We start from the raw sequence: 13,637 nt of genomic DNA on the forward strand, positions 1-13,637 counted from the left end.
CTGCCTTAATTCATAAACTCAGGCTACTTTCAACCTGTTGTCACCATCCCTTTATCTTCAGCAGTAAAGGATATATATCAGGTTTTCTTTTTTTGGGGGGGGGGGGGTGGTGGTGGTATATATGTGTGGAAGATTTTTCATATAGCTTTTAGTAAGGTAATGGAGAGAATTAAAAATAGTTCCAAAAAGGGGATTGTGATTTTATAGCGAAGAGGGCACATGAGAAAGGAGTACATTGTTTCTTGTAGTCTATTTTTCATAGTCTGTTTCAGACACGTGAATAGAGACTGACTTTCAGTAAAATGGACATAAGTAGAGCCATAGATAGAATCAGAAAAATCAAGAAATCAAGAATCAGGAAGAAACTGAAAATGAGTTGGGGGGAAAAAACCTCCAGAATTCAACAAATGGGGGGAAAACCAGATGGAGGTAAGAAGCAAAATAACAACTGGAAAATTATTTAGCTGGGAAATAAGGAAAGGAGAGTTACAGAGTTTTTATCATGTTAATTCTCTTAATTAAGCAGGACTTGATTAATGTCTTTTATTTTAAAAAATAGTTCTCATTTAATCTGGATTATGTGACATGTACATTTTATTTCTAAAGTGAATACTCCTACCTTTGGTCAGTTTTAGAATGGTGGTAGGAAGTACTTAAGCCAGATGCTACTTACTATTCTTTAAACCCATCAGTCCTTCAGTTCTCTTGGACTTTTGTTTTCCTGTCTTGTGTTAGGGATTAATGGGATGTTCTAAGTGGGAGGTGTAGTTACAGCATCAATTCAGAGTGAAGCTAACCTGAAAATTCTACTGTTTTAAGGGTTGGAAGGTTGTGTGTTGGTACATGCTGCTCACATACTTGATAAATAACCTTCAGTGTGCTTTGCTGACGACAATGGATTACAACACTTAGAGAAATTTCCAGTTAGTATTTACATGTACTGATTTATGATTTCATTTAGTGTAATTTGGAATGTTTACTTGATCTTGAGAATGACTGAGGGGAATCCTTCTTGAGTTTGTTCACGGCAGTGCCCTCCAGAGAAAGAAAGAAAACGATGGCAGCAGTGACCTTTCCCCATGCCACCTTCCCTTCTTCCCTGGCTCCTAACTCTGTACCTCTAATGAAGTTCCAAACAGTTTCTCTGGCATGCATTCTTGGTATCTCTTGTTCTTACAGATTCAAAGTAGCTTGTTTTTCTAATCAGTTTTTCCACAGATTAAAGGCTCTTATGTTCACAGTGTCAGATTCATAAATGCTAGTTTGGGATAAATTTTTAAATTTGAACTTTTTCATGTTATTTTAGTAATGGAGTTTAACTTCCTCTTATACTTTATTATTTGGGTAGAATGTTGCTAAAGATAGTTATATAGTGTTAAAGTTTCATTAGTGATTGCCTTGAAATACTCCCCTGATGTCACAAATATACCATTATAAACATTCCACAAAACCAGTAGGTTTCAACCCTGGCTGCATATCAGAATCTCTTGTAGAAGCATTGAAAAATACCAATATCTAGATCTTACCCCAGACTAATGACATCAGAACTGAGATGAGGGGATGGCCACTGGGTGATTTTTTTGTTTGTTTTTTAAGCTCCTCAGATGATGTTAATTTATAGCTAAGTTTGAAAACTCCTTATACTAAACCAATATTCAGCAAATGAACATATATCCAATAATTCAGTTGAGATCTCAGATTTTGAAGATTTATAGAAGTTTTCTGTAGAAATTACTTTAGATAATTTCACTTAACTCTGAGCTGCTCCATTCTCCCAGGCATGTGCTTATTAATAGTTACCTGCCAAGCAGTGCCTCTTGAGGTGACCATTTTGTTTCCTGGAGTTATAATAGGTAACGGAGAGCTCACCTCAATTCATCTAGCTGCTTTTTGAAAATCCTTTCAGAAGAAAGGCCTCAGACTGGTAAATTTGAAAAAAAAGAAAAACCCGTGGGAAAGTAGGTGGTTAGGGAGCTCAAAGATCTTTTACGGTGGGAATATAATTGTCTGTTTAGAACATCAACAGATGGGATATCATTGGGTTGGCAGTATTTTCAGTGTCCTAAAGAACGTACATGAAAAATTAGGTAATGGCTGATGTTGTGTTTGGAATAATGGAATAAGTTTTCTTCAAGTAAATTTTCAAGTACACACTATGTTTTAGGCATCATGGAAAATGAGAAAGTGCATATCATAAATTGCAATGATCAGAGTAAAGCAAGTGTATAATAACCAGCCTTAAATTTCTTATAATAGTAAGAATATCAGCTCTATTTAAGTAATTTTTTAAAAATTTAAGGCAGTAGTTCTGTAGTTGGCATGTGAAATTTTTAGAGTAATGTTTTTTACAGTGTAGATCTAGAACTACATCAGAATTACCTGGATGCTTTAAAAATGTTGTACCTCTTTTCAGTCCTACTGAATGAGAATCTATGGTGGAGAGGCTCAGAAATTCTTTTTGATAAGCTCCCATCTCATTCTGATGATCATTAATATTTGAGACCCCTCTGTAGCTTCTTTGTATAAGTACTTTTTCCATGCAGGCAATAGTGTGAGTGTATTAAATTTGTACTTTTAAAATAAAAATTAAAAGATATATTTATTCTTCCATATCAGCAAGCAGATCTGATATCATTAGGAAAAGTTGTGTTGGCTTTGGCTTGCAACTCTTTGGCAGGAATTCAGCGAGAGAATTTACAGAAAGCCATGGAACTGGTGACAATCAACTACTCTTCTGACCTGAAGAATCTGATTTTGTAAGTTTTAATATGCAATTGAACATGTATAATGGTCATATGAGATAAGACAGCTGTTTCATAAGGGCCTTTTAATAGTGATTCTGTTTATTTTACTGACTGCTATTTAAAATCAGGCAAAACACAATTAAGCAACTTGTAATTTATTTTTATTGCTAAGTATATATTTCTTGGAATAAATTTATAAACCAGTGTGTTTAAATCAGTTACTGATGTTTTAAACATTTTGCCAAAGGGTACCCTCTAAGGCTGCATTGGTATCTACTAGCTACATATGACCTTTTAAGTTTAAGCTTGTTAAAATGAAATAAAATTTAGTTCTTCAGTTTCACTAGCCACTTTTCAAGAGCTCAAAAGCCATTTGTAGCTCCTGGCTAATATTGGATAGTGTAGACATAGAACATTTCCATCATCTCAGAAAGTTCTATTAGTGCTGCTCTAGAGCAGCGGTCGCCAACCTTTTGGATCTCACGGACCACCAGTGGTCCAAGGACCACCGGTTGCTGACTACTGCTCTAGAGAGTGGTCGTTATCTTTGTGAAAGCTTTCATAAATAAACCTCAGGTATGATTCAGTTATATACTCTATGGCCAGAACATCCATTCCAGAAAACATATATGTAAAGGTCTCTATGCTTCTCCAGTATCTTCAAATTCCAAGGAATCCTTGTGTGCCGGTTTGAAATAAATTTGGTGTAAGAAAAACCCACTGTGGACTACTGTCATCACAGAAGGACTGCTCCCTGTCCCAGATACCTCTAACATTTGGAAATTCCAGACAACCCTTATTATAAGTTATTCTAGAGAACACATGCTAGGAATAGGAAGTCTCTGTTGCAGTTTATCCTATTATGTTCTAGAAGCAGTTAGAGCTCATAGATCCTTTTCAGTCTCTCTTTAGCTTCCAGCTGTTTCTTCTGATTTTTCTTGTAGCCCTGGATGATCCCATTTGTTTTTGGACTGGCCTTGGGGTATGGAATTGAGGGATAGAGGATGGGGCTGCTCACCTGTGCTTTGTTACATTGGCATAAGTGTCTTTGTGACAGAGCCAGTGATACCTGTTTCCTGTTAATAATCAAATAAGATGATTTCTCTTTTAAGTGAAAATATTTGCTTCATATGTGATCACAACTGTGATTCCTGGCCTTAGTGTGCAGCACCGAGGATGTCTCTAATCTCAAGTTATAATCTCCAAAGTTTCCTCTTAAAAAAGAGAGAGTAACGAATATAAATGTAACAGAGTTGGCCGTACATTAACAGTTTTTGAAACTGGGTGATGGGTACATGGAGATTTAGTAATTTTCTCTACTCATGTAAATTTTGAAATTTTCCTTAAAAAATGAATCAGCAAAAGTCATACTTTAATATTAATCAGTAACTAAAATTTATAGAGCAGTAAGCCATGTATCAGGCACTTTCAGACTGATTGATATGAATTAAGTCTCTTAATTCTTTCCCAAACGCTAGGAGTTAGGTACCATTATTAGCTCCATTTTAAAGGTGGCAAAGCTGAGACAGAGAGAGGTAAAGTAACTTGCCAAAGTCATGTAGCTTGTAAAATGAGTAGTTAGATGTAAATATGTCAGTAATTATGAGATGAATAGGTAAGATATTGATTATCCACATGAATATAACCATTCATTTATTCAACAAAAGAATGCCTGCTATATGCCAGATGCTAAAGATGCTTTGAACAGATGCATAAAATTTTCATCTTCTGGAGCTTCCACCTTAATGGGGAGGAGTTAATAAACATGTGAACAAGTAAAATGTTTGCAGATAATGATAAACCCTATGAAGAAAATAAGACAAGTTTAAGCAGAGAGTGAATGAGTGGAGGCTTCTTTAATAGAGAAGGGTTAGGAAATGGCTTACCTATCAGAATGAGCAATAATAGGTGATTAATTATTGTGTTCTAGAAAGTGGCCCTTTGAAACATAAATTTTTTTCTGCCTTAGTTGTAACAATAGAAGAAATTTAATTGGTCTCTTCTGATGTGTATTAGTGCATGAAGATTTCTCAGAAATAAATATACCATGACAGCTGGTAAATGAAGTTGCAGAGCAGAGGACAGCTTCCTAAAAAGCTGAGGCTCGTTTGATTTATCAAAATTGAAGACCCAGGTTTAGTTTCAGAAATTATTGTTGAGGAACCCTTACAGCCAACCCCTATTTCACCTCTCCAAAAAAATGTGTAGCAATCTTTTCATCTCTCACTATTATAAAGAAGGTTTTGAGAATGGAAATGGTAAGTATAACTATTCAATTTTCCTTTCTCATTTTCATAATAAAAATAAAAAATGCAGAGAAAGAGACACGTTTACAATTTTCTCCATTGGCTCTTAAGATTTTCCAGAGAAAAGTGAACTTGACTTGCATGAAAAAATGTTTTCAAATTTGTGCGCACTGATATGATAGCAGCAATAGTAGCTACACGCTTTTGGGTCATGTTGTTTTTCAAATTGCATGTTTGGCATTCAAGTAATTCTTCTGTATGTTGGGTAGGTATCTGTTGACTGATCAGAACAGGATGCGAAGTGTTAATGACATCATGCCCATGATCGGTGCTCGATTTTATACTCAGTTGGATGCTGCTCAAATGAGAAATGATGTCATAGAGGAGGACCTTGCAAAGGTAAAGAGTGCATTTAAGAGCCTGTATACAGGCTTGCATCTCTGTGTATAAATCAATAAAAAACATACTAATTATTGTGCAGAATATAGTGCATAGTTGGCTAAGATTGCACATATTTTTGCCCAAACTTAATGATTAGTATTTTTATTTCCTATGTGGCATTTGTTTTCTTCTTTTTGTTCATGGCTTTGCTACATTCATTTGACAAAAAATCTTGATTTTTTTTTTTCACGTGAATTATTTTAACAAAACTTTAAAAAATGACCAGCAGTATAATTTTGAGTATTACTATTGAATGGCATGGGCACATTGTATTTAAAAGTATAACCAGAAGGTTGGAATATTAGGATTTGTTGGTTAAAGGTAATATTGGTGTGGGATGCCAATTTTTGTAAACTTTTGTTTTTATATTCAGTTAGCTGGAATATTAATATTCTGTCTCTTTTTAAAATGTTTTATAGGAGGTTCAAAATGGAAGACTGTTTAGGCTTCTAGCAAAATTGGGAACAATCAATGAGAGGCCGGAGTAAGGATTTACAGTATTTTATAACACGGTTTCAATCAAGGGCATGGTTTTGCATAATAAAGATTGGGCATACCTTATCCTTAACTGGTTTTATTTGGAAAAGGGAAAAATTCTCATGTGAAGTGACCTTAAGCCTATTGTTAATCATTAATTAGGGTGTTGTTTTTAAACTACAGCCTAGGCATGGTTGTCCTTAAGAATTTCACATACATACATACATAAAGAAAATATTCTGTGTTAGATCTCCAGTGCGGTTTGCACATAAGTGGACAGTTGATGGTGATCAGTACTGCCTTAACCCTGTCTCAGTTTTGAAGCTTGGTCAATTCAGGTCAGGTTAGAGATTTCAGAAATCTCTAATTGTTGCATGTCTCTTACCTTCTGTTTCATATCAGTGCTATCACTGTCTTAACATTATTTGTCATTTAGTTCTGCCTCATTTGGAAGTTAATCATATGTTAAAGAAAGAAGCAGAATTGATGTTTGAACTGCTTAACTGTCAAAGACAGCTAAGGCTGTGTCACAGCTATTGTGACTACAGTGTAAGTTACAGTTCAGGAATGTCACCTTTGTTCATAGAAATAGATAAATGTCTTCGCTTGAGGGATTTTTTGACCACAGAATTCAAGTTCACTTATATTTCTTCAAGTTTAAAAGACTCGGTGTTTTTGCTAATTTTTTTCTAAATAAAGACAACATGACTATTTTGAACCCTATTTTAGGAACTCTATGTTTCTTCTGGCACTTATCTCTTTATTTTTAAACTAGAGGCCCAGTGCACGAAATTTGTGCAAGGGGCTTGGCCCTCGCAGCCGCGGCAGCTTGCCTTGGTGGTTTGCCTCTGCCCTCGCAGCCTGCAGTCCCGGCTTCTTCTAGAATGTCGTCTGGAAGGTCGTTTGGCCATCTTGTCTAATTAGCATATTATGCTTTTATTATTATACAAATTATAAACCACACAATTGCTTTTTTTGTATATGGCTTATTTTCTCGTAACAATGTATTTTGGAAATCATTTTGTTCAGATATGTTTAGTGTATTCTAAACATTATTGTCAATGGTTTACAAATATGACAACATAATCCTCATAACAACCCTATGATGCAGATGTTGTTAGTACCCCATTCAACTGAGAATTGAGACATAGAGAGGTAAATACCTTGTCCAAGACCACAAAATAAGTATATGAGCCTGATTTAAATCCAGGCAGTATGGTTTCACAGTCTGTGCTCTTAACCAAATATGCTATGCTTCCTCATAATTTATGGCCATATAATAGTTCATCCTATGGATGTACTATTTCTCTAGTTATTATTGATGAGTATTTGGGTTGTTTTCAGTCTTTTGTGCCAGTATTAACAATGTTGTAGGGACTCACTTAATTTTGTGTGTGCATAAATAGAGGTCCAGTTGTGATAGGTCAGTGGGAATGTCCCTGTAATTTGATAGCTATTACAGAAGGTCTACAATGCACAGGAGTCTTTCACTAACAATACTTTTTTCAAACTTTTTGGATTTTTGTCAACTTGATAAATGCAGTTTTAGTTTGTATTTTATTCTTTTTTTAAAAAATTTTTATTGTTGAAAGTATTACATATGTCCCCCCCCCCCCATTGACTCTTTCAAGCCTGCCCCTGCCCCTTGCTCCACGCCTTCACCACCCTGTTGTCTGTGTCCATGGGTTATGCATATGTACATACAAGTTCTTTGATAGCTCCCCACCCACCTACCCTCCCCCACCTTCTCTCAGATACTGCATTCTGTTCCATGCTTCTGTGTCTCTGGATCTGTTTTGTTCATCAGTTTATTTTGTTCACTAGATTCCACATATGAATAAGATCATGTAATACTTGACTTTCTCGGATTGGCTTATTTCCCTTATTTATTTATTTATTTATTTATTTATTTATTCTTAATGAGCATATTGCCAATCTTATGTTTTTGATCATTTTTGTTCTCTTCTGTCCTTTGCTCATTATTATTTTTAATTGGATTGTCTGGTTTCTGTGACATATAGGATTGAGAGAGATTTGCCCTGTGGTTTTTATTTTATTTTATTTTTATTTTGACTGCTTAATTTTTCCCATGCAGGCATTTATATATGTAGTCTAATTGATGAAACTTGCTTTATGCCTTTAGATTTTGAGTCATAGTTAGGCAGATCTTTTCCATTGTAAGATTATGAAGGAATTATTTCATGGTTTCTTCTAGAATATTTAGTTTCTTTTTTTTAATATTAAATTATGTATTTGGGATTTCTATAGGATGTAAAGTATGAATCCCAGAAAATTACCCAGTGGTCCAAAAACTATTTATTGACTAGTCTAGCTTTTCCCCACTAGTTTAAGGCAGCATCTTTTACAATGTTTTAATGATTGACATTTTAAAACCTAATAGTGTTAGTTCTTTCTTATGTCCATTTTATTTTGTGTTGTTTTATTGTTTTCCTAACACCACTTAGTAATTTGTATAAATTCTATAATTAGCTTGTTTTAGTTAAAAAAAACACACAAATCAATAAACCTGATGGTATTTTTATTGAGAAGATAACATTAGGTTTATTAATAAACTTAAGGACCATTTGTTTTTTAGAAGACAAGTTCTCTTAACCAAGATAATGGCATGTCATTGAATTTTTTTTTACTTCTTTATATAGTTATATCACCAGAAGTTTATTCTTAGGTATTTTTTCTTATTGTTATTATAATTGGGAGTTTTCCCCAAATTTTGTCTTCTGGACTGCTTGTTACCAAATATACATGAAAATAATAGATTTCTATAAATTTTATGCCCTATTGTCTTACAGTTTTTCAGTAGATTCTCTTGGGTTTTTTGATAAATGGTCAAATATTCAAGTATTGTTAGTTATATTTCCTCCTTTTTAATTTATATACTTTTAATTCCTCTTGAGTGATTTGTATTAACTAATACCTCTAGTAGTACATAGCTGAGTTATAGGAGTGATTATCTCATTCAGAATTTGAGGCATTGCTCCATAGTCTTTTTAACTTCTAGACAGATTTAAAGCCATTTTCTTTCCAAATCCCCACCATTCTTTAGGGTCTTTATCACTGATGTTCAGAAATTCATACTGATGTGTCTTGGTGTGAGTGTTGAATTCATTCTGCTGAATCAACACATGAGCCCTTTTCATCTTGGAAACTTATGTTCTTTACTTGTAGTCTTTGTTTCTTTTATAATTTCTTATCTCTTTCTGGAATTCCCATTGTTCAGATGTTAGACTTTGCAACTGATTTTCTAATATTGTCTTCTATTTACTGTATCATATCTTTTTGTTCTTTCTAGGCAATTATCTCAAGTTATTTTGTCTAAAATGAAATGTTTTCCTAGTTTTTCTTTCAATTTTTAAATTTCTGCTATCATTTTTAATTTTCAAGAACTTTTAGCACTCTGTTTCTCTCTTACAGCATTTAATTTTGGTTTCTCTGAGGCTGTCAATTAGAAATTTTTGGTTTTAAGTTTTTTTGTTTCCTGCAATATCTCATAGGAAAGAATTTGCTTTGCTTTGTTTTATTCTCCAAAGCATTTTTGATGCTTGGCTGTCCATTTATACTAAAAATGAGGTTCTAGCACTGGCTGGTGTGGCTCAGTTGGTTAAGCATTGTCCCATGCACTGAGAGGTTGCTGGTTCAATTCCTTATGGGGGCACATGCCTGAGTTGTGGGCTCAATCCCCAGTAGGGGGCATGCAAGAGGCAGCTGATCAATGTTTCTTATTGATGTTTCTTTCCCTCTCTAAAATCATATAAATAAACAAACAAACAAACAAACAAATCCTATATAATAAAAGCCCAATATACGAAGTGTCCGGTCATCCATTCAACCAATCAAAGCATAATATGCTAATAAATGCTAAGGCTACTCAACCGCTCGCTATGACATGCACTGATCACCCGGAAGCAGAGTGTCAACTAGTCGACCAGTTGCTATGATGTGCACTGACCACCAGGGTCAGACACTCTGACCAGTCGGTTAGCTTGCTGCTGGGGTCTGGCTGATCAGGACTGAGTGAGACGGGTTGGACATGCCCTGGAGTCCTCCTGCAGTCCCTTCCTGGCTGGCTAACCTCCTGCATTCCTCCCCCGCCCCAGTTGTGCACAGTGGGGTCCCTTGGCCTGGCCTGTGCCCTCTTGCAATCTGGGCTGAGGGGGGACCCCCCACCCCCAGTGCATGAATTTTGTGCACTGCACCTCTAATAAATAAATAAAATGAGGTCCTAAAAAACTAATGGGGAAGCTCCTTATGGAGGCAGAAATTGTGACAAAGCAGAATGTGTGATACTGTTAGGTATGACTTTTGTGGGGGTTTTTTGGTAGGCTTCCAAATGTCCATATTTCTATTGGGCAGGTCATCATATCCAGAAAAGAATCTCCCAACCTTCTCTCTGTAGTATAAACCCCATAGCCAAGGTTTGGGAAGGCAAGGAGGGAGAAAGTGTTGGTTAAATTGTCTCACCCATCACTCCTCAGTTCCTGATTTCCTGCTTTGCCTGTTATACTGGAGGCTGGAGATGCTCTCTGCACCATTTTTAGGAAGATTCCTGGTTGAGAGATGGGTTTACTGTTTGGTGTTTATGGAACCTTTTATTACTCTGTTGTTTCCAGCCTCAGTTCACACCAGGATCTTTAAGCAGTACCGAATGACATCAGCCCCTGAGCCTCACTGTTATGACTGGCTTCTTGTGATGATCTCTTTCTGTGCTCCCTATAGCATTATAGCTCAGTTCTGCTAAGTCATACCACTTACCTTCTGCTTTCTACCTTCCAAATTTCTGTGATATGTGTGTGTATCTGCTACTGTTGCTCCTGATCCCTTTGTTCTTGTGTGTTTACACCCTTTTAAAGACATTTATTACAGATTTGGTGGGGGTTTGAAAGGAAACAGATAAATGGGTGTGTTTAATCAATTTTAATTGGAAGTCCCTGGAATGATCTTTGTAAAGCACACATATAATTGTGTTTAACAATGTAGTGCCCCCTCACCTTGTTCTTAGAATGCAGATTAATGTTTTTCTTTTTTTTTTTTAGACTAATGTTTTAACATGACCTAACGCTGCATAATCTGACCTCTCCCCTCTTATCTTTGCTTCAGATCTGCCTTTTTTGCTTTTAATTTTCTCCTCCTCTCTTTTCTCTCACTCATTGTCCTAGTGTTTTCTTTCTCCCCCTTGTCCTTACTCTCGAACCCTCCCTTTGTACTCCTTTTTATCTCTCTAGTCTTTTCTCATCCAACCCAATCCACACTGACCTTTCTTATGTTTCTTAAATGATCCTTTGCAGATATTGATGTCTTTGATTAAGGAGCATCTCTCCTCTGGGAAGAGCATCCACTGCTTCCTGTGGAAAGCTGTCCTTGTCTTACAGAGGAATTCATGTTTCTGTTCTGTACTATATCTCTTCTTCTTAATTGCATTATTTAAATATGCAGTTACAACTTTTTTTGGTTATTTGAATGTTTGTTTTCCTTACTGGATCATAGTTCCAAAGGCTGCTGAAAACTACCTGGTAATCTGGTCTGTCTTCAAGTTCTTCACAGCACACTTTCTTTTTTTAAAATTTTTTATTGATTAAAATATTGCATATGTCTTCTTTGTCTCCCATTGGCCTCTCCCTGGCCACTCCCCCTTCACCCCCTCCCTCAGCACATGCCCTCTCCCTCCCCCCCAGTGTCTGTGTCCATTGGTTATGCTCATATGCATGCATACAAGTCCTTTGATTGATCTCTACCTCCCCTCCCCCCCTTGCCTTCCCTCTGATTTCCTTCTTTTTTACAGCAGCGTAGTATTCCATTGTGTAGATGTACCACCATTTTTTAATCCACTCATCTGATGATGGGCACTTAGGCTGTTTCCATATCTTAGCTATGGTGAATTGTGCTGCTATGAACATTGGGCACAGCACACTTTCATCATATCATCACTTGAGAATAGGAAACCAAAATCTACCCCCTTTTTGTTTCCTAAACAGATTTCTATTCTATGCTCACCAGTAAAAACATACCTGACCATCTCTCTCTTCTCTGTAATGTGAGGGTGGGAGGGGGGAAAGGATAATCTCTTTTACCTATTTCTAAAGATATCTAAAGACATTTCCTTCTTCCCCATTTTATTTAATGATAGGGGTTTAAATAAGAAAGTTATTCTAAAATACGGATGTATAAGGTGTGATTGCCCTTGAGAATTGGAAACTGATATTCATATACTTGCATGTTAAATGAAATTATTTTAAAAATAAAGAACCTGGGCAATATGAGCATAAAATATGAAAAAAAAATTTTTAGCTTCCCTATAACTTTTGGATGTAATAAATAACTTTTGGAGAAAATAAAATAAAGCTAGTTTTGAGTCAGAAAAATAAACATATGGCCATGTGGCATATAGTATGAATTACTGAGGTAAAATATTACCTTCTTCAGGTTTCAGAAGGATCCTACCTGGTCAGAGACCGGAGACCGTTATCTGTTGAAACTCTTTAGGGATCATCTTTTTCATCAGGTGACAGAAGCAGGTGCTCCTTGGATTGACCTCAGTCATATCATTTCTTGTCTTAACAAGGTAATTTGTATCTGGATTTTTAAGACATAAATGCTATCTACAGTTTGTAGAGTTGTATTTTCTACAAATACTAAGAGACTCAAGAAATTAAGATGTAGTCTATAGTCTACAAGATATTTTATTACTAATTTTTTGATGTCTTAATTTTTAAAAATCCTCACTTGAGGATATATATGTTTTTATTGTTTTTTAGTGAGAGAGGGTAAGGGAGAGAGAAACATTGATGTGAGAGAGAAACACCCATTGGTTGCCTCCTGTATGCACCCCAGGGATCAAACATATAACCTAGGTATGTGCCCTGACTGGGAATCAAACTCGAGACCTTTTATGTATGGGACGATGCTCCAACCCAGGGGTGGGCAAACTTTTTGACTCGAGGGCCACAATGGGTTCTTAAACTGGACCGGAGGGCCGGAACAAAAGCATGGATGGAGTGTTTGTGTGAACTAATATAAATTCAAAGTAAACATCATTGCATAAAAGGGTACGGTCTTTTTTTTTTTTTTTTTTTTTTAGTTTTATTCATTTCAAACGGGCCGGATCCGGCCCGTGGGCCGTAGTTTGCCCACAGCTGCTCCAACCAATTGTGCCAATCCAGCCAGGGCTGTGCTTAATTTTTAGAATAGGATTTTTTAAACACCAAAATGTTCATTGTGGGTCTTTTTATTGTGGTAAATGTCACAAAATGACTGCCTTCCCAACCCCATTATACTATATTTTATTTGTATGTTATTTTGTTATATCAAATAAAACGAGTGGAAAAACAGCAAAATAATTCTGTGATTAAGTATTTTTATAAAGTTGAATTCCTTTCTTCTAAGTCATTCTGAGTCAAGTTGAATGTCCTGCATGTTATGAGTCCATTTACTGTTAACTATGGGTATTATAATCATAAAAGCACAATATTAGTAATGTCAGTAGGCCTAGCCATTATAAATGGAAAATTAGGTGGAAGATATATCATAAATTTACTTGAGAGGTGAACTTTGTGTTTTTGAAAGGGCTAATAAGAGACCGACCATTTACAGAGGAAGGAAGGAATGCATTTCCCTTATGGATTGCTTAGAATGGGTTTCCAGAAGCAAATCCTAGTCTTTGTATAGCTTTATATCTAAATCAGTTGGCAAACTGTGCCCTGTAGGCCAAATTCAT

General features: G+C 35.8%; 1 protein-coding gene across 6 annotated transcripts in view; it reads left to right on the forward strand.

Annotated features, from left to right (window-relative positions):
* The window catches only part of PAN3 (poly(A) specific ribonuclease subunit PAN3), a 161,808-nt gene that overhangs the window by 144,903 nt on the left and 3,268 nt on the right, over positions 1 to 13,637 (forward strand). For 5 of the 6 annotated variants that reach the window (XR_009451290.1, XM_059684046.1, XM_059684047.1 and 2 more), the window contains 4 exons: positions 2,617 to 2,756; positions 5,260 to 5,389; positions 5,851 to 5,915; positions 12,347 to 12,485. Coding sequence is in view for 5 of the 6 variants with exons in the window: in XM_059684046.1 (XP_059540029.1) it covers positions 2,617 to 2,756; positions 5,260 to 5,389; positions 5,851 to 5,915; positions 12,347 to 12,485 (474 nt within the window). In the remaining variant the exon portion in view is untranslated. The remainder of the gene's footprint in view (positions 1 to 2,616; positions 2,757 to 5,259; positions 5,390 to 5,850; positions 5,916 to 12,346; positions 12,486 to 13,637) is intronic. The other variant, XM_059684050.1, reaches the window with a different exon arrangement.

Source organism: Myotis daubentonii, chromosome 2 (assembly GCF_963259705.1).
Source record: "Myotis daubentonii chromosome 2, mMyoDau2.1, whole genome shotgun sequence".
Taxonomy (NCBI): domain Eukaryota; kingdom Metazoa; phylum Chordata; class Mammalia; order Chiroptera; family Vespertilionidae; genus Myotis; species Myotis daubentonii.